Source organism: Ranitomeya variabilis, chromosome 2 (assembly GCF_051348905.1).
Source record: "Ranitomeya variabilis isolate aRanVar5 chromosome 2, aRanVar5.hap1, whole genome shotgun sequence".
Taxonomy (NCBI): Eukaryota; Metazoa; Chordata; class Amphibia; order Anura; family Dendrobatidae; genus Ranitomeya; species Ranitomeya variabilis.
In genome coordinates this window covers 689,286,138-689,306,553 of record NC_135233.1, presented here as the reverse complement: position 1 = coordinate 689,306,553, position 20,416 = coordinate 689,286,138, and the positions used below count along the sequence as shown (strand labels likewise).

At 43.9% G+C, this 20,416-nt stretch overlaps 1 protein-coding gene across 1 annotated transcript in view; it reads right to left on the bottom strand.

Moving 5' to 3' along the window:
- The window catches only part of TMEM244 (transmembrane protein 244), a 142,128-nt gene that overhangs the window by 9,502 nt on the left and 112,210 nt on the right, over positions 1-20,416 (bottom strand). The window contains exons 4-5 of the mRNA XM_077292830.1: positions 12,619-12,744; positions 2,321-2,365 (exon numbers count right to left, since the gene is read on the bottom strand). Coding sequence (XP_077148945.1) covers positions 2,321-2,365; positions 12,619-12,744 — 171 coding nt within the window. The remainder of the gene's footprint in view (positions 1-2,320; positions 2,366-12,618; positions 12,745-20,416) is intronic.

Here is a 20,416-nt window from a genome sequence, read left to right as displayed (position 1 = left end):
CTGGATGCAAGGCAGAATACTCTAGCACAGACTGAAGGCTGGGGTGGAGTTTTATAGCAGGAAGACACAGTGCACATGAGACCAAAGACGCCATCTTGGAAAAGAGCAGTAATGCACAAAAGGTAAAAAATGTTCAGAGTCCTGACACCCCCTCACTGTAATCGCAACACTGTATGATGGCCCCCTAGGTAGCATCCATATAGTATAATGCACCAGATAGTACTCAATATAGTATAATTCACTCCTCATAGGCCTTCATAAAGTATAATGCACTCCCCATAGGCCGTCATATAGTATAATGAACTCCCCATAGGCCTACTCTATTTTATATATGAGTCGCCCGCCAGGGCCTAGGGGTACTGGGTACCGGGTCCAGTCGTGGTTAAAGGGGTGGTCACCATGGCGTCGACCCAGTCCATGGGCGCCCAAGTAAAAGGGATAGCTTTTAAAGGGAGTTCTATAGCAATAAAAGTTTGTGACGCCACCAGTGGTACTCGGTCAGAGGTGACCGACGCTGCTTAAAGGGGTCCTCTGGGAGCAATGGTGCTGCAGCAAAGATGGTGTCGCTTCCCACAGGTGAAGCGGGGTCCTCAGGGCTCCCGATGTGCTGGGCAGGGATGGTGTGGTACCGTTAATAATCAGAGGACACAGGGTTGTAATGTCTTTACCTGGTTTACTGGGTGAATCAGGCCACAGTCCAGGGTACTAGCAACAGGTGGTGATGTGGTCCGGCCAGCCTGGAGGCAATGGTGGATCCCTCTCCCAGGTAAGATCCGTAAGCCTTCCTGCTGCGCTCGTGAAAGAAGGTCCTTGCTGCCTGTGGCTCCCTGACAAAGTCCTCTCTCTCGTGTCCTGGGACAGTTTCCCGTATGGTGGGCAGTGCAAGCCTTTTTATAGGGTCTCTATCACGACCCGGGCTCTTTGTGTGCTGCTTCATCTTCGGGTGTGGGTGTGGGCAAATTACTTAAGGTTCTTTGCCCTCCAGTTCTGCTGTGTGACCTAGAGTTCAACACAACCTCGGGCTCCCGGTGCCCGGTTCCTGAACTTCAGCTCAGATGGTGCTCAGTCACAGTTCCCCTCTAAACCCTTTCCTTCTCCTTTGCTCCTTTCCTCAGATGCTCACTAACATTCCAACCCTTCAGGTTATCTTCCATCCCTGGAACTGCAGCTCACACGTGGCTGCACGGCCCTACTCTCTGCTCTCCTCCCCTCTCCTCCACTTCTGCTACCAACTAACTAACTCCTCCTCCTGACCAGAGTACATATATCTGGAGGAAGCTCCCCTGAATCCGGGTTCTCAGCTCCCCTTTCTGTCCTGGATTCAGAATCTGTTGCATGTAGGTGCTTTACCTGGTAAAGGGAATCCTCCTTGCCTCCAAGCATGATATCGCCCTCCCCAAAAGGAAGGCAACATCACTAACAACCAGTTACTTGGGGTGTTACATATATGCACCCCCATAGGCAGACTATAGCATTATGCAGCCCCCATAGGCAGACTATAGCATAAGGCAGTCCCCATAGGCAGACTCTATAGCACAAGGCAGCCCCCATAGGCAGACTCTGTAGTATAAGGAAGCCCCCTATAGGCAGACTTTGTAGCATAAGGTAGCCCCCATAAAAACAAATAAGTAAATACTCACCTCTCTTCCTCCTGGTTCCTCCGCTGCTCTGAGCACCCGCATATCTCTGGTCAGTGGGTGCCGGGTAGTGACGTCATCGTGACCGCTGACAGTGTCTGAGTCAGATGCTAACAGAGGGATGATGGGAGAGGGAGCATAACATTCCTTCTTTCATCAATGCAGTCAGCTGTATCGACATGCAGCTGATACAGCTGAACCTGCGATGACATGCGGGGGGCCCACTGCTGGCACTGGGCCCCCCTCCTGCTCAAGGGCCCCTTAGTGGCTGGGCGGCAGAGCAGGGAGATCGATTCTCCCTGCTCTGCCACAGAATGTAACTGTATCGGCACGCTGTGCACACGCCAATACAGTTACAGTAGCGTAGCTCTGGGTGGGCCCCCTCAGAGCATGGGGACCGGGGCGATGGCCCCTTCTGCCCCGCCGGTAGCTACGCTACTGGATTATACCTAAAATGAATAAAGCCTGAATCATTGACAGGCTCCCAAATTAGATACATCTATATATTACCCTGCAACAATGTGATATTTCAGAAAAGACAGTATACAAAGAAAGCCAGGAATGGGAAGACTAATCATTTGAGGCAATACCTTCCCATCGACTCTACTTTATTTAATTATTTTTTCAATAAACTAAACAATGATCAAATTAGAAAGTAGTAATATTAGCAGAAGCATATTTACCAATGGAGATCCACCAATGTGCCATAACAGGGAATTTGAGATTAACTACAAGCAAAAATAGAAAACAAATTGTTAAATTTGGGTTCCACAGTTTACCGTTCAGAGTTTAATTAACAAGTTCATTCAAGTATAACACCAGCTGTAAGGTGGGAATTGGAGTTTTAACTTGTGTTAGGCTCTGATGGCTTATTGTTAAAATTATTAACTAGAGCATGAAATGTGTTCACTAGAAACATCTCACCAGAGTAATATTCAACAAACTGCTGAATTTCAACAGATATCATTTCAATATATGTTAGCTTTTCTCTATAGTAATATGCCATTTTTTACCAGTCTTCTATAAATTTACGGTACATGTCAGCATTCACTGTTCACTTTAAGGGTTTGATCAGCAGAATTTTTGCAATCCATCATGACTATTTCTTCAGCAAGACTACAGATTTTTAAAAACACATTCAAACAATTACAAAAAATCCCTGCAACAAATCACTTATATGTGAACTTATCCTTACTAGTAATTGTATTGACCCATGTGGGTCTATATGCTACAAAGATTTAAATAGACTACCGTATATTCTACAAGTGTGTTTAAAATGATGAACCTGCATTAAAGTGGTTGTCTTTTACTTTAAAAGGTAATGTTAATGGGGTATTAAATGAAAAGAAAACCTTATACTCACTTCCCAGACCAGTGCCACTCCACTTCACATGGTACGGTGTATCCCTCTGATCTCCTGGTTTCAACATTTATCCAGGAGGGAATGTAATAACACTGGTTCAGAAGGTGAATATATGTATTTTTTTTTATCTATTACCCCAGTCTAGCCCTATTAACATTCACTTTAGAGTATGTGATAACCCATTTAATTATCATTTATTGAGTAGGATAAGGTTATTTTTATAAACATTAAGATGTTTGGTTATTGGTATTAGAGTGATTGCTTTAGTTGTTTTAGATTCAGATAGCGCTAGCACTGTAAACCTGTCACAATTTGCAGTGTATCATATCAACATTCACTCAAATTTAAGAGACTCCTACCCATGAGTGAGAAAAATTGTGGTGAGGGAATCAATCTACAGTAGCTTGGTGTTTCATCCACCTAGAGTTTACTAGGGATTCGTCAGAAGTCAGTGGCCTCAAACACTGTCAGTTTTACAGTTGCGATGAAAGATTAATTTTAACTTGCTTAACCCCTTCACCCCGAAGCCTGTTTTCACCTAAGTGACAGGGCCAATTTTTACAATTCTGACCACTGTCACTTTATGAGGTCATAACTCTGAAACGCTTCAACAGATCCTGGTGATTCTGACATTGTTTTCTCGTGACATATTGTACTTCATGACAGTGGTAAAACTTATTCGATATGATTTGCATTTATTTGTGAAAAAAACAAAATTTTTTTGAAAATTATGAAAATTTAGCAATTTTCAAACTTTTAGTTTTTATGCCCTTAAATTAGAGAGTTATATCACATAATATAGTTAAAAAACAACATTTCCCACATGTCTGCTTTACATCAGCACAATTTTGAAAACATAATTTTTTTTTGTTAGGGAGTTATAAGGGTTAAAAGTTCACCAGCGATTTCTCATTTTTGCAACGAAATTTGCAAAACCATTTTTTTTACGGACCACCTCACACTTGAAGTGACTTTGAGGGGTCTATATGACAGAAAATGCCCAAAAGTGACACCATTCTAAAAACTGCACCCCTCAAGGTACTCAAAACCACATTCAAAAAGTTTATTAACCCTTCAGGTGCTTCACAGGAATTTTTGGAATGTTGAAAAAAAATTTAACATTTAACTTTTTTTTCACAAAATTTTTATTTCAGATCCAATTTGTTTTATTTTACCAAGGGTAACAGGAGAAATTGGACCAAAAAAGTCGTTGTACAATTTGTCCTGAGTACGCCGATACCCCACATGTTGGGGTAAACCATTGATTGGGCACATGGCAGAGCTCGGAAGGGAAGGAGCGCCATTTGACTTTTCAATGCAAGATTTGCTGGAATTGAGATCGGAACCCATGTCGCGATTGGAGAGACCCTGACGTGCCTAAACAGTGGAAACCCCCACAAGTGACACCATTTTGGAAAGTAGACCCTCCAAGGAACTAATCTAGATGTGTGGTGAGCACTTTTAACCCCCAATTGTTTCACTAAAGTTTAGAATGTAGCGCTGTGAAAATTAAAAAAATCATTTTTTCTTTCCACAAAATGATGTTTTAGCCCGCAATTTTTTTCCCAAGGGTAGCAGGAGAAATTGGACAACAAAAGTTATTATCCAATTTGTCCTGAGTACGCTGATACTCCATACATGGGGGGGAACCACTGTTTGGGCACACGGCAGAGCTCGGAAGGCAAGGAGCGCCGTTTGAAATGCAGACTTAGATGGATTGGTCTGCAGGCGTCATGTTGCATTTGCAGAGCCCCTGATGTACCTAAACAGTTGAAACCCCCCACAAGTGACCCCATATTGGAAACTAGACCCCCCAAGGAACTTATCTAGATGTGTTGTGAGAACTTTGAACTAACAAGTGTTTCACTACAGTTTATAACGCAGAGCCGTGAAAATAAAAAAGATTTTTTTTTCCACGAAAATGATATTTTAGCCCCCACATTTTATTTTCCCAAGGGTAACAGGACAAATTGAACCCCAAAAGTTGTTGTCCAACTTATCCTGAGAACGCTGATACCCCATATGTTTGGGGGAACCACTGTTTGGGCGCACAGGAGAACTCGGAAGGGAAGGAGCACTGTTTTAGTTTTTCATAGCAGAATTGGCTGGAATTGAGATCGGACGCCATGTCGCGTTTGGAGAGCCCCTGAACAGTGGAAACTCCCCAATTCTAACTGAAACCCTAACCCCAACCCTAACTCCAGCCCTAACCCTAGCCCTAACCCCAACCCTAACCCTAACCCTAGCCCTAACCCTAGTCCTAACCCTAGCCCTAATGGGAAAATGGAAATAAATACATTTTTAAAAATTTTATTATTTTTACCTAACTAAGGGGGTGATGAAGGGGGGTTTGATTTACTTTTATAGGGTTTTTTGGGCAGATTTTTATGGTTGGCATCCATCACACACTAAAAGACGCTTTTTATTGCAAAAAATTGTTTTTGCATCACCACATTTTGAGAGCTATAATTTATCCATATTTTGGCCCACAGAGTCATGTGAGATCTTGTTTTTTGCGGTACGAGTTGATATTTTTATTGGTACCATTTTTGGGCACATGACATTTTTTGATCGCTTTTTATTCCGATTTTTGGGAGGCAAATGAGCAAAAACCAGCAATTCCTGAAATTCTTTTAGGGGGGCGTTTATACCGTTCCACGTGTGGTAAAATTGATAAAGCAGCTTTATTCTTCAGGTCAGTATGATTACAGCGATACCTCATTTATGTAATTTTTTTTTGTTTTGGTGCTTTTACACAATAAAAACTATTTTATATAAAAAAATAATTGTTTTTGCATCGCTTTATTCTGAGAGCTATAACTTTTATATTTTTCTGCTGATGATGCTGTGTCATGGCTTTTTTTTTGCAGGACAAGATGACGTTTTCAGCGGTACCATGGTTATTTATATCTGTTTTTCTGATCGCGTGTTATTCCACTTTTTGTTCGCCTGTATGATAATAAAGCGTTGTTTTATGCCTTGTTTTTTATTTATTTTTTTTGCGGTGTTCACTGAAGGGGTTAACTAGTGGGATAGTTTTATAGAGCGGGTCGTTACGGACGTGGCGATATCAAATATGTGTACTTTTATTGTTTTTTTTTAATTTACATAAACAAATGGGAAATTTTTTTTTTTCTTTATTTGGGGATTTTTTTTTTGATTTTTTTATACATTCTATTTTTTTTTCTTACTTTCTACCATTGTCCCAGGGTGGGACATCACTGTATTAGATCAGATTGTTGATCTGACAGTGTGCATAGCACTCTGTCAGATCAGCGATCTGACAGGCAAGTTCAGGAGGCTTTCCGGCGCCTGCTCTCAGCAGCTCTTAGCAGGCGCCGGCTAGCCAGGTCATTTCATGACCCGGAAGGAGTCCTGTGGCCATCTTGGATCCGGGGACTCCTTCCAGATCACAGGAGCAACGTGATCTCATCACGTTGCTCCGGTGGGAGAGCGCAGGGAGCCCCCGTCCCTGCACGATCCCCCTCTATGCCACTGTCACTACTGACAGCGGCATCAGAGGGGTTAAATGCCCGCGATCGGCGCTAGCGCCGATCGTGGGCATTGCTGCAGGGTGTCAGCTGTCATATGCAGCTGACACCCGCACCCGATCACCGCGGCGCTCAGCTCAAGACCGCGGTGATCGGTGCGCCGTACTAGTACTGCGGCTGGCACAAATGCAGTGCCGGCAGTGCAGTACTAGTACGGTGCTTGGCGCGAAGGGGTTAAACTCTAGCACCACCTATTGGAAGTAGCAATCCTAAAAGTCAATAGAGGCAATTTACATATTTAATTTCCCAGAGGAGTACTACATAGCCTATAAGCCTCCTTACGCTGACATGACAGGCATGTAAGATGGTGGACCACCACACTATGGGTGTCAGGTCCGAGCATTCCTACATGAACAGTTTCCTGGAAAGTGGATTGGTCCTCGTAGGCCAGTTGAATGACCACCAAGGTCTCCCGATCTGACCCCTTCAGAATTTTATTTTTGGGGGTCATCTGAAGGCAATTGTCTATGCTGTGAAGGTACGAGATGTGCAGCATCTGAAACAATGGATACTGGAAGCCTGTGCTAGCATATCTTCTGTGGTGTTGCTCTCGGTGTGTCAAGAGTGGGAGAAGAGGGTTGCATTGACAATTCAACACAATGGGCATCACTTTGAACACATTTTATAAGTGGTCATAAACTTGTAAATAACTCCTGAAAGAATAAAGTTATGTTAAAACCAAGCACACCATTGTTTTTCTTGTGAAATTCTCAATAAGTTTCATGTGTCACATGACTCTTTTCCCATTGAAAAAAATAAAGTTGGATCCAAAATGGCCGACTTCAAAATGGCCACCATGGTCACCACCCATCTTGAAAAGTTTCCCCCCTCCCATATACTAATGTGCCACAAAAAGGAAGTTGATATCACCAACCATTCCCATTTTATTTAGGTGTATCCATATAAATGGCCCACCCTGTACTATTTCACATGGTCATCTTGGAACCTATTTCTTTCATCATGTCAGAATGCCCCCTTTTAGGTAAAAAGCCTTATTATATGCCAAGAAATTCAAGTTCAATTAAATATTTAACAAAGCAAATTGAAAATTGTTTTATTACCAATATTGTTTCAATCTGTAAACTAAGACCACCAATCGACGAAATATTGTATTAAGCAGGGTGTGACTATTTAGTTAAAAAATAACTTTTAATGTATTATATTTAAAAAGTGCTCAAAAAATAACAAATAGACATTTGACTCACAAAAAGTCACATTCCAATGAATGTTAAAATATACAGAAAGATCAGAGGGATCGAAAATAGCTTCTATGTCTATGTTCTACTGTTTCAATAAGGATTATCTTTTCCCCTGTCCATACTCTCCATGTTTAGCTGATCCAAACTTCCCCTATGCCCTTTACTTTCCTTCCCCTTCCCCTCTACCTTTCCTAACTTTTCCTTCCACATTCTTTTCCTCTTGCATTAACCTTTTTTTCTCTGTTGAGTCTTCTTTGTATATATCTTTTAACTTACTTTTTTAATTGTACAAGTTTTAGATCACTCTGTTTTATTACTCCCCTTCCTAACTATAACTAGAATCCCCTTAGACAAATGAGGGAGCCCACTCGCCATCGAGGACACCGGTATGTTATGCGGACTGTAAATCAGGGGGAGGAGCCTGGTGCCATCGCTGACAATGGCCCTCGTCAAATACTCATCTCTCCTCATTCCCCACAGCTCCAGTCTCTTCAGCGTCTTCTAACTCCCTGTGACTATGTCACTACAGCACACCCTCTGCTAAGCTTCAGGGAACAAAGATAGGTGAGTATTTGATTATATTTTTATGTATGGAGCACTAGGTGGGGTCATTATACTGCATAGAACACTATATGGGGCCATTATACTGCATGGAGCATTATATGAGGCCATTATTCTGTATGGAGCATTATATGGGGCCATTATATACTGTATGGAGTGTTATATGGAGTCATTATACTGTATGGAGCATTATATGGGGTCAGTATACTGTATGGAGCACTATATAGGGTACATTATACTGTATGGAGCATTATATGGGACATTATTTACTATATGAAGCAATATATGAAGCTCATTATACTGTACAAAGCACTATATGGGGCCATTATATAATATATGGAACAATATATGGGGCTATTATCTATATATATAAGAGGCATCGTGATTACTCATTAATCCCACCCCCTGCACAGTAGCTCCACCCCCCACCACATCACCACTCATAATCCTGCCCTCCGCCCCATTACCACACATAATCCCGCCCTCCACCCCATTACCACACATGATCCCGCCCTCCACACCATTACCACACACAATCCCGCCCCCCCACCCCATTACCACACACAATACCACCCCCCACCCCATTACCACACGCAATCCTGCCCCCCCACCCCATTACCACACGCAATCCCACCCCACCACACTACCACACACAATCCCGCCCCCCACCACATCACCACACATAATCCCGCCCCCCACCACATCACCAAACATAATCCCACCCCCCCACCACATCACCACACATAATCCCACCCTCCACATTACCACACATAATCCTGTCCCCCCACGACATTACCACACATAATCCTGCCCCCATGACATTACCACACATAATCCCGCCCCCACCCCATTACCACACATTATTCTGCCCCCCATCACATCACCACACATAATCCCGCCCCCCAACAGAGCACCACACATAGTCCCACCCCCAACACATCACCACACATAATCCCGACCCCCACGACATCACCACAAATAATCCCGCCTCCCCACCACATTACCACACATAATCCTGCCCCCCACCCCATTACCACACATAATCCCACCCCCCACCCCATTACCACACATAATCCCACCCCCCACCCAATTACCACACATAATCCCGCCCCCCACCCCATTGCCACACATAATCCTGCCCCCACCCAATCACCACACATAATCCTGCCCTCCACATTACCACAGATAATCCCACCCCCAAACGACATTACCACACAATCCCGTCCCCCCACGACATTACCACACATAATCCTGCCCCCATGACATTACCACACATAATCCCGCTCCCCACTACATTGCCACACATAATCCCGCCCCACCACCACATCACCACACATAATCCCGCCCCCCACCACATCACCACACATAATCCCGCCCCCCACCACATCACCACATATAATCCCACCCCCACCACATTACCACAGAAAATCCCACCCCCAACACATTACCACACATAATCCCGCCCCCACCACATTACCACACATAATCCCGCCCCCCCACATTACCACACGAGGCTCCGTCCCCACACATTACCACATGAGGCTCCATCCCCACACATTACCACACGAGGCTCCATCCCCCCACATTACCACATGAGGATCCGTCTCCACACATTACTACACGAGGCTCTGTCTCCACACATTACCACACGAGGCTCCGTCCCCCCACATTACCACATGAGGCTCCGTCACCACAAATTACCACACAAGGCTCCGTCCTCACACATTACCACATGAGGCTCCCTCCCCACACATTACAACACAATGCTTCATCCCCCCACATTACCACACGAGGCTCCATCCCCACACATTATGACATGAGGCTCCATCCCCACACATTACCACATGAGGCTCCGTCCCCACACATTACCACACGAGCCTCCGTCCTCACATATTACCACATGAGGCTCCGTCCCCACACATTACCACACGAGGCTCCGTCCCCACACATTACCACATGAGGCTCCATCCTCACACATTACCACACGAGGCTCTGTCCCCCCACATTACCACACGAGGCTCCGTCCCCTCATATTTCCACACGAGGCTCTGTCCCAACACATTACCACACGAGGCTGTGTCCCCACACATTACCACACGAGGCTCTGTCCCCACACATTACCACATGAGGCTGCGTCCCCACACATTACCACACGAGGCTCTGTCCCCCCACATTACCACATGAGGCTCTGTCCCAACACATTACCACATGAGGCTCCGTCCTCACACATTACCACACGAGGCTGTGTCCCCACACATTACCACACGAGGCTCTGTCCCCACACATTACCACATGAGGATGCATCCCCACACATTACCACACGAGGCTCTGTCCCCTCACATTACCACATGAGGCTCCATCCCCCCACATTACCACATGAGGCTCCGTCCCCACTCCCTTTAGTTTAATCACCAGCAGCGTTAATTAGATAGCAATGAGCATGCCGAGCGTTAGCTGGCTGGAAACAGCTAGTTTACTATATGGAGCAATATATGGGGCCCATTGTACCATATGTAGCGTTATATGGGGCCTATTATATTGTATGGAGCACTATATGGAGCAATATATGGGGCCCATTATACTGTATGGGGCATAATATGGAGCTATTATACCGTATGGAGCATTATATTTGGCCTATTGTACTGTATTGAGCATTATATGGGACCCATTATACTGTATGGAAGACTTTGTGGTGCCCATAATGCTGTATGAAAGACTATGTGGTGCACATAATACTGTATGGTGGACTATGTGGTACCCATAATACTGTATGGAGGACAATGTGGTGCCCATAATACTGTATGGAGGATTATGTGGTGTCCATAATAATGTGTGGAAGACTATGTAGTGTCCAAAATATTGTATGGAAGACTATGACCATAATACTGTATGAAGAACTATACTGTCCAGTCTAAAATTAAAACTATGCACTGGAAGAATTCGCCGGTTTCTGAGCTATTGCAAAATTTACAATAGATATCACTCATGTAATGTAGGAAATAAGTGAAATCTTTGGCATTGTACTATACCTATATTTCTTATCTGTGCAAAATTAATCATAGTATGTGTTAAACTCTTTCGCCCGGGCCCACAAAAATCTGGAGCAGGCCCTGGTATGGAGTATAAAAACTTCACGCAGAAATACATTTACCTGCACTCCTTGGCCATCAAGAAATTATTTATGATTATCTGAGGAACGTTCTGCCATGCTGAATGCACTTGGGCATGCAAATCATCAAGATCAGCTGCTGGCAGCTCCCTTTGCAATTCCAAGCAATGACATCAATTAGAAACAAGTACTGAAACACTGTAGGCCATGGTAGCACATTTAGTCACACAAGCGGATCACAGTAGTAAGAGCAACATGCAGTCTGGTGGTGTTGTTATGTTGCAGCTCCTGAAATACTTTGAAGAAATGATCGCACCATTGGCTACACAACCAAATCAATGTAACAATAAGCGATAGGCTTTGTGTGTATCTGGAATGAAGACAAGAGGAGTCCAGCTACCATAAATTGTTATAGTACACGATATTCAAGGGAGTGGGACTGGTGTGCTGTTCCCTCATAAAGACGTCTTCATGGCATTACGCACATGATCTTCAGACCTATCTTCACTGCATCCAAGAGAAAAGCGAGGAAGATAGACCCTCATTTCAGCCTCCATTGCCGTATTTCTTTGAACCATGATAACCTTTAAGAGCTGGAATTGTGGCTCCTAGGTCAATGTCAGTCAAACACTTTCTGATGGTTTGTGTAGACAATGTTTGATGCCATAGTCTTTGTATGTGACGTCCAATTTCATTTGCAATACAGGCTGGATCAATCATGGTACTAGTGGTATGGCCATTTTTCAAAAGTGTACCAGGAGTCATTTATCAGCACAACACCAGGCCCCATGTTGCTCGTGCTACTGTGAGCAGTCTGCATGGCCTACATGTACTACCATGGCCTGTAGCATCTCCGGACTTCTCCCAGCAACATATCATGGCAAAACATTCCTGAGACAACCATAAATAACCTCTCTGATAGCATGCTAAGACGTGTGAGCACATGTATGTATGCATGTGATGCTCATACTCAACACTGAATAAATCAAGAATTTTGAAAATGATGTTTTCTTTTTTTTTTCAACATTTGCATTTCATTAAGATGTCTATCAACCCTGTGAATTTCATAATTCCACACATTTTCCTTCTTGGTGTTTCAATTTCAATGTTTTGGAGTGTGTTTGTTGATCATTCTAAATTATTTTTAATTTTTTTGCTTTAGTTATGATCTTATTTAGTAAATCCCGGTATGACTTACCCAGTGATGTCACTGTGACATGAATCACAGTTACTGTGCAACCATAGTCCCAAATCCATTCTTCCACAAGTAAAACGAATAGGATGCTGCTAACAAGAAACGCGGTTTCCAGGGAAATCAAATTTGCTACAGTCATAAAGATATAAAAATACAATTACAGTTTTGAGATATATGTCCTGAAATAAATAATACAGTTTACTGAAACAATATCACTATATCACAGCAGCAAATCTAGGTAAATGGTCCCCAACAACAATTTGCCAATATTAATAACCAGGAATCTTCAATGTATTAATAAATATTATCACTTAGCAAATGAAAGTAAACTGTCACTTTTTTATTGCCAGAATGAAATGTAGGCCACATTCACATGTACAGTATTTGTTCAGTATTTTACATCAGCATTTATAAGCCGAGAGTGAGTGATAAATACAGAAGTGGTGACGTGTTTCTTTTATACTTTTCCTCTGATTGTTCCACTCCTGGTTTTGGCTTACAAATACTGATGTCAAATACTGACCAAATACTGAACATGTGAACGTAGCCTCATACAGTTTCTGGGGAGCTAATTCAGGTGTATTGATAATTTTGACTCCATGGGTATTTTTCAGAAAAAAGTATCAATGGATGTTGCTGAGTGAAAATTGCAAGTAATACATTGTAGTGTTTAGGACATTGTAGTGCCCGTACATTATGCCCAGCTTGCTCTTCTGGGGACAGGCACCCATGTAAGTGAGCTCTCCCAGCTACAGAAATGCCAAATATGTGAACCTTTAAAAATGGTTTAGGCACACCGTGGGGCTCAGAAGGGAGGGGAGCATTTGGATTTTGGAATGTAGAATTAGCTGGATTTCTTTTTTGGGGGTGAGGAGTCATAGTGCATTTATAGAACCTTTGTGCTGCGAGTAATGTGGAAGCCACCTATACTTAAATTGACAGATGACGGACCTGAGTGAAAATTTGATTTTTTTGTGGATTTTGTTAAAGCTTTTATTGGCAAAATTTGGCATAACATTTTGCATCACATGTATCCTTCACTCCATGTTCAGCACTTACATTAGGGTGTTATGGTTCTCAATGGCAAGAGAACATAGCCCAGCAAACATACGAACTAGCTCTTGGAAGGATGGAAACTAAACTGACCATGAACTAAACCTGCCGCACAACTAACAGTAGCCGGGTAGCGTAGCCTGCGTTTTATCCCTAGACGCCCAGCGCCGGCCGGAGGACTAACTAATCCTGGCAGAGGAAAATATAGTCCTGGCTCACCTCTAGAGAAATTTCCCCGAAAGGCAGACAGAGGCCCCCACAAATATTGGCGGTGATTTTAGATGAAATGACAAACGTAGTATGAAAATAGGTTTAGCAAAATTGAGGTCCGCTTACTAGATAGCAGGAAGACAGAAAGGGCACTTTCATGGTCAGCTGAAAACCCTATCAAAATACCATCCTGAAATTACTTTAAAACTCTAGTATTAACTCATAACATCAGAGTGGCAATTTCAGATCACAAGAGCTTTCCAGACACAGACACGAAACTACAGCTGTGAACTGGAACAAAATGCAAAAACAAACAAGGACTAAGTCCAACTTAGCTGGGAGTTGTCTAGCAGCAGGAACATGCACAGAAAGGCTTCTGATTACAATGTTGACCGGCATGGAAGTGACAGAGGAGCAAGGCTAAATAGCGACTCCCACATCCTGATGGAAACAGGTGAACAGAGAGGATGATGCACACCAGTTCAATTCCACCAGTGGCCACCGGGGGAGCCCAAAATCCAATTTCACAACAGTACCCCCCCCTCAAGGAGGGGGCACCGAACCCTCACCAGAACCACCAGGGCGATCAGGATGAGCCCTATGAAAGGCACGGACCAAATCGGAGGCATGAACATCAGAGGCAGTCACCCAAGAATTATCCTCCTGACCGTATCCCTTCCATTTGACCAGATACTGGAGTTTCCGTCTGGAAACACGGGAGTCCAAGATTTTTTCCACAACGTACTCCAACTCGCCCTCAACCAACACCGGAGCAGGAGGCTCAACGGAAGGCACAACCGGTACCTCATACCTGCGCAATAATGACCGATGAAAAACATTATGAATAGAAAAAGATGCAGGGAGGTCCAAACGGAAGGACACAGGGTTAAGAATCTCCAATATCTTGTACGGGCCGATGAACCGAGGCTTAAACTTGGGAGAAGAAACCCTCATAGGGACAAAACGAGAAGACAACCACACCAAGTCCCCAACACAAAGCCGAGGACCAACCCGACGCCGGCGGTTGGCAAAAAGCTGAGTCTTCTCCTGGGACAACTTCAAATTGTCCACTACCTGCCCCCAAATCTGATGCAACCTCTCCACCACAGCATCCACTCCAGGACAATCCGAAGATTCCACCTGACCAGAAGAAAATCGAGGATGAAACCCCGAATTACAGAAAAAGGGAGACACCAAGGTGGCAGAACTGGCCCGATTATTGAGGGCAAACTCCGCTAAAGGCAAAAAAGCAACCCAATCATCCTGATCTGCAGACACAAAACACCTCAAATATGTCTCCAAGGTCTGATTCGTCCGCTCGGTCTGGCCATTAGTCTGAGGATGGAAAGCAGACGAGAAAGACAAATCTATGCCCATCCTAGCACAGAATGCTCGCCAAAATCTAGACACGAATTGGGTACCTCTGTCAGAAACGATATTCTCCGGAATACCATGCAAACGGACCACATTTTGAAAAAACAGAGGAACCAACTCGGAAGAAGAAGGCAACTTAGGCAGGGGAACCAAATGGACCATCTTAGAGAAATGATCACACACCACCCAGATGACAGACATCTTCTGAGAAACAGGAAGATCCGAAATAAAATCCATCGAGATGTGCGTCCAGGGCCTCTTCGGGATAGGCAAGGGCAACAACAATCCACTAGCCCGAGAACAACAAGGCTTGGCCCGAGCACAAACGTCACAAGACTGCACGAAGCCTCGCACATCTCGAGACAGGGAAGGCCACCAGAAGGACCTTGCCACCAAATCCCTGGTACCAAAGATTCCAGGATGACCTGCCAACGCAGAAGAATGAACCTCAGAAATGACTTTACTGGTCCAATCATCAGGAACAAACAGTCTACCAGGTGGGCAACGATCAGGTCTATCCGCCTGAAACTCCTGCAAGGCCCGCCGCAGGTCTGGAGAAACGGCAGACAATATCACTCCATCCTTAAGGATACCTGTAGGTTCAGAATTACCAGGGGAGTCAGGCTCAAAACTCCTAGAAAGGGCATCCGCCTTAACATTCTTAGAACCCGGCAGGTAGGACACCACAAAATTAAACCGAGAGAAAAACAACGACCAGCGCGCCTGTCTAGGATTCAGGCGTCTGGCGGACTCAAGATAAATTAGATTTTTGTGGTCAGTCAATACCACCACCTGATGTCTAGCCCCCTCAAGCCAATGACGCCACTCCTCAAAAGCCCACTTCATGGCCAAAAGCTCCCGATTCCCAACATCATAATTCCGCTCGGCGGGCGAAAATTTACGCGAGAAAAAAGCACAAGGTCTCATCACGGAGCAATCGGAACTTCTCTGCGACAAAACCGCCCCAGCTCCAATTTCAGAAGCGTCGACCTCAACCTGAAAAGGAAGAGCAACATCAGGCTGACGCAACACAGGGGCGGAAGAAAAGCGGCGCTTAAGCTCCCGAAAGGCCTCCACAGCAGCAGGGGACCAATCAGCAACATCAGCACCCTTCTTAGTCAAATCAGTCAATGGTTTAACAACATCAGAAAAACCAGCAATAAATCGACGATAAAAGTTAGCAAAGCCCAAAAACTTCTGAAGACTCTTAAGAGAAGAGGGTTGCGTCCAATCACAAATAGCCTGAACCTTGACAGGATCCATCTCGATGGAAGAGGGGGAAAAAATATATCCCAAAAAGGAAATCTTTTGAACCCCAAAAACGCACTTAGAACCCTTCACACACAAGGAATTAGACCGCAAAACCTGAAAAACCCTCCTGACCTGCTGGACATGAGAGTCCCAGTCATCCGAAAAAATCAAAATATCATCCAGATACACAATCATAAATTTATCCAAATAATCACGGAAAATGTCATGCATAAAGGACTGAAAGACTGAAGGGGCATTTGAAAGACCAAAAGGCATCACCAAATACTCAAAGTGGCCCTCGGGCGTATTAAATGCGGTTTTCCACTCATCCCCCTGCTTAATTCGCACCAAATTATACGCCCCACGAAGATCTATCTTAGAGAACCACTTGGCCCCCTTTATGCGAGCAAACAAATCAGTCAGCAGTGGCAACGGATATTGATATTTAACCGTGATTTTATTCAAAAGCCGATAATCAATGCACGGCCTCAAAGAGCCATCTTTCTTAGCCACAAAGAAAAAACCGGCTCCTAAGGGAGATGACGAAGGACGAATATGTCCCTTTTCCAAGGACTCCTTTATATATTCTCGCATAGCAGCATGTTCAGGCACAGACAGATTAAATAAACGACCCTTAGGGTATTTACTACCCGGAATCAAATCTATGGCACAATCGCACTCCCGGTGCGGAGGTAATGAACCAAGCTTAGGTTCTTCAAAAACGTCACGATATTCAGTCAAGAATTCAGGAATCTCAGAGGGAATAGATGATGAAATGGAAACCACAGGTACGTCCCCATGCGTCCCCTTACATCCCCAGCTTAACACAGACATAGCTTTCCAGTCAAGGACTGGGTTATGAGATTGCAGCCATGGCAATCCAAGCACCAACACATCATGTAGGTTATACAGCACAAGAAAGCGAATAATCTCCTGGTGATCCGGATTAATCCGCATAGTTACTTGTGTCCAGTATTGTGGTTTATTGCTAGCCAATGGGGTGGAGTCAATCCCCTTCAGGGGTATAGGAGTTTCAAGAGGCTCCAAATCATACCCACAGCGTTTGGCAAAGGACCAATCCATAAGACTCAAAGCGGCGCCAGAGTCGACATAGGCATCCGCGGTAATAGATGATAAAGAACAAATCAGGGTCACAGATAGAATAAACTTAGACTGTAAAGTGCCAATTGAAACAGACTTATCAAGCTTCTTAGTACGCTTAGAGCATGCTGATATAACATGAGTTGAATCACCGCAATAGAAGCACAACCCATTTTTTCGTCTAAAATTCTGCCGTTCACTTCTGGACAGAATTCTATCACATTGCATATTCTCTGGCGTCTTCTCAGTAGACACCGCCAAATGGTGCACAGGTTTGCGCTCCCGCAGACGCCTATCGATCTGGATAGCCATTGTCATGGACTCATTCAGACCCGCAGGCACAGGGAACCCCACCATAACATCCTTAATGGCATCAGAGAGACCCTCTCTGAAATTCGCCGCCAGGGCGCACTCATTCCACTGAGTAAGCACAGCCCATTTACGGAATTTCTGGCAGTATATTTCAGCTTCGTCTTGCCCCTGAGATAGGGACATCAAGGCCTTTTCCGCCTGAAGTTCTAACTGAGGTTCCTCATAAAGCAACCCCAAGGCCAGAAAAAACGCATCCACATTGAGCAACGCAGGATCCCCTGGAGCCAATGCAAAAGCCCAATCCTGAGGGTCGCCCCGGAGCAGAGAAATCACAATCCTGACCTGCTGAGCAGGATCTCCAGCAGAGCGAGATTTCAGGGACAAAAACAACTTGCAATTATTTTTGAAATTTTGAAAGCAAGATCTATTCCCCGAGAAAAATTCAGGCAAAGGAATTCTAGGTTCAGATATAGGAACATGAACAACAAAATCTTGTAAGTTTTGAACTTTCGTGGTGAGATTATTCAAACCTGCAGCTAAACTCTGAATATCCATTTTAAACAGGTGAACACAGAGCCATTCCAGGATTAGAAGGAGAGAGAGAGAAAGGCTGCAATATAGGCAGACTTGCAAGAGATTAAATTACAAGCACACTCAGAACTGAGAAAAAAAAAAAAAAAATCTTCAGCAGACTTCTCTTTTCTCTCCTTTCTCTGTCAATTAATTTAACCCTTTTAGGGCCGGTCAAACTGTTATGGTTCTCAATGGCAAGAGAACATAGCCCAGCAAACATACGAACTAGCTCTTGGAAGGATGGAAACTAAACTGACCATGAACTAAACCTGCCGCACAACTAACAGTAGCCGGGTAGCGTAGCCTGCGTTTTATCCCTAGACGCCCAGCGCCGGCCGGAGGACTAACTAATCCTGGCAGAGGAAAATATAGTCCTGGCTCACCTCTAGAGAAATTTCCCCGAAAGGCAGACAGAGGCCCCCACAAATATTGGCGGTGATTTTAGATGAAATGACAAACGTAGTATGAAAATAGGTTTAGCAAAATTGAGGTCCGCTTACTAGATAGCAGGAAGACAGAAAGGGCACTTTCATGGTCAGCTGAAAACCCTATCAAAATACCATCCTGAAATTACTTTAAAACTCTAGTATTAACTCATAACATCAGAGTGGCAATTTCAGATCACAAGAGCTTTCCAGACACAGAAACGAAACTACAGCTGTGAACTGGAACAAAATGCAAAAACAAACAAGGACTAAGTCCAACTTAGCTGGGAGTTGTCTAGCAGCAGGAACATGCACAGAAAGGCTTCTGATTACAATGTTGACCGGCATGGAAGTGACAGAGGAGCAAGGCTAAATAGCGACTCCCACATCCTGATGGAAACAGGTGAACAGAGAGGATGATGCACACCAGTTCAATTCCACCAGTGGCCACCGGGGGAGCCCAAAATCCAATTTCACAACATTAGGGATTCATTTAAATCTCCAAGTGATTTGATTCAGATGAAGGTCCCAAGGGATCCATTCACTATAATGAGGCATCCGAGTTTCTGATCAGTGATGTCCTTCTTTTCAGAGATGCACAAGACTGTAGTCGACTGCTTTTTTATGCACACTTAAAAAGACTGACACCACCAGATCATGGGACAGATGGCCAAATACAGAAAACAGCCGACAGCACATCAATAATGGAATGCTCACTCCAAATCCAAGGATCCAATTTGGAAATAGACAGTCCAACATATAAAAAAGAAGAACAGCGTCCAATCCAAGTGATGAAAAAAATGTAACAAATTTTATTCCGCCATGATGCGACGTTTTGACCAATTAAGGTCTTTATCAAGCAATGATAAAGACTTTAATTGGTTGAAACATCGCATCATGGAGGAATAAAATTTGGATGCTGTTTTTCTTTTTTATACATAGGACAGTTGGCATCCACAGGGTCTCCATCTGCCTCATCATAGGGAATATTGAATCGGGGGTTCAGTCTGAATAACATATTCATGAGGTTTACATGGAAACCTAAGTGTAAGCGCTCAGCTCATGGAGCAGGATAAATGTGAGCCAAGACAAACTGCAATCTTTGGCAGGCAGAATTATCAAATCAACGGCAGGTCAAGAATTTGTTCTGTTTATTTTTTATACCATTTTTCATGTGGCACAAGTGATAAGACAACTTTATTCTTCGGGGTTACAGCGATACCAGAGTTATATAATTTTTTCCTTGTTTGGCTGCTGTCACACGCTACAAAACACAAAGAAAAGTTTTTGCCATATCGTCATATTTTTTAGAGCTATAATTTTTCTATACTTCTGCCTCCAGAGTTATGTGAGGGCTTGTTTTTTACGGGACAAGTTGACATTTTTATTTGTACAATTTTTGGGCACATAGCATTTTTTGATCGCATTCTATTCTGATTTTTGGGAGGCAGAATGAACAATAAAAACAACAATTCGGGGTTTGTTTTTTGGGATTCTTTTTG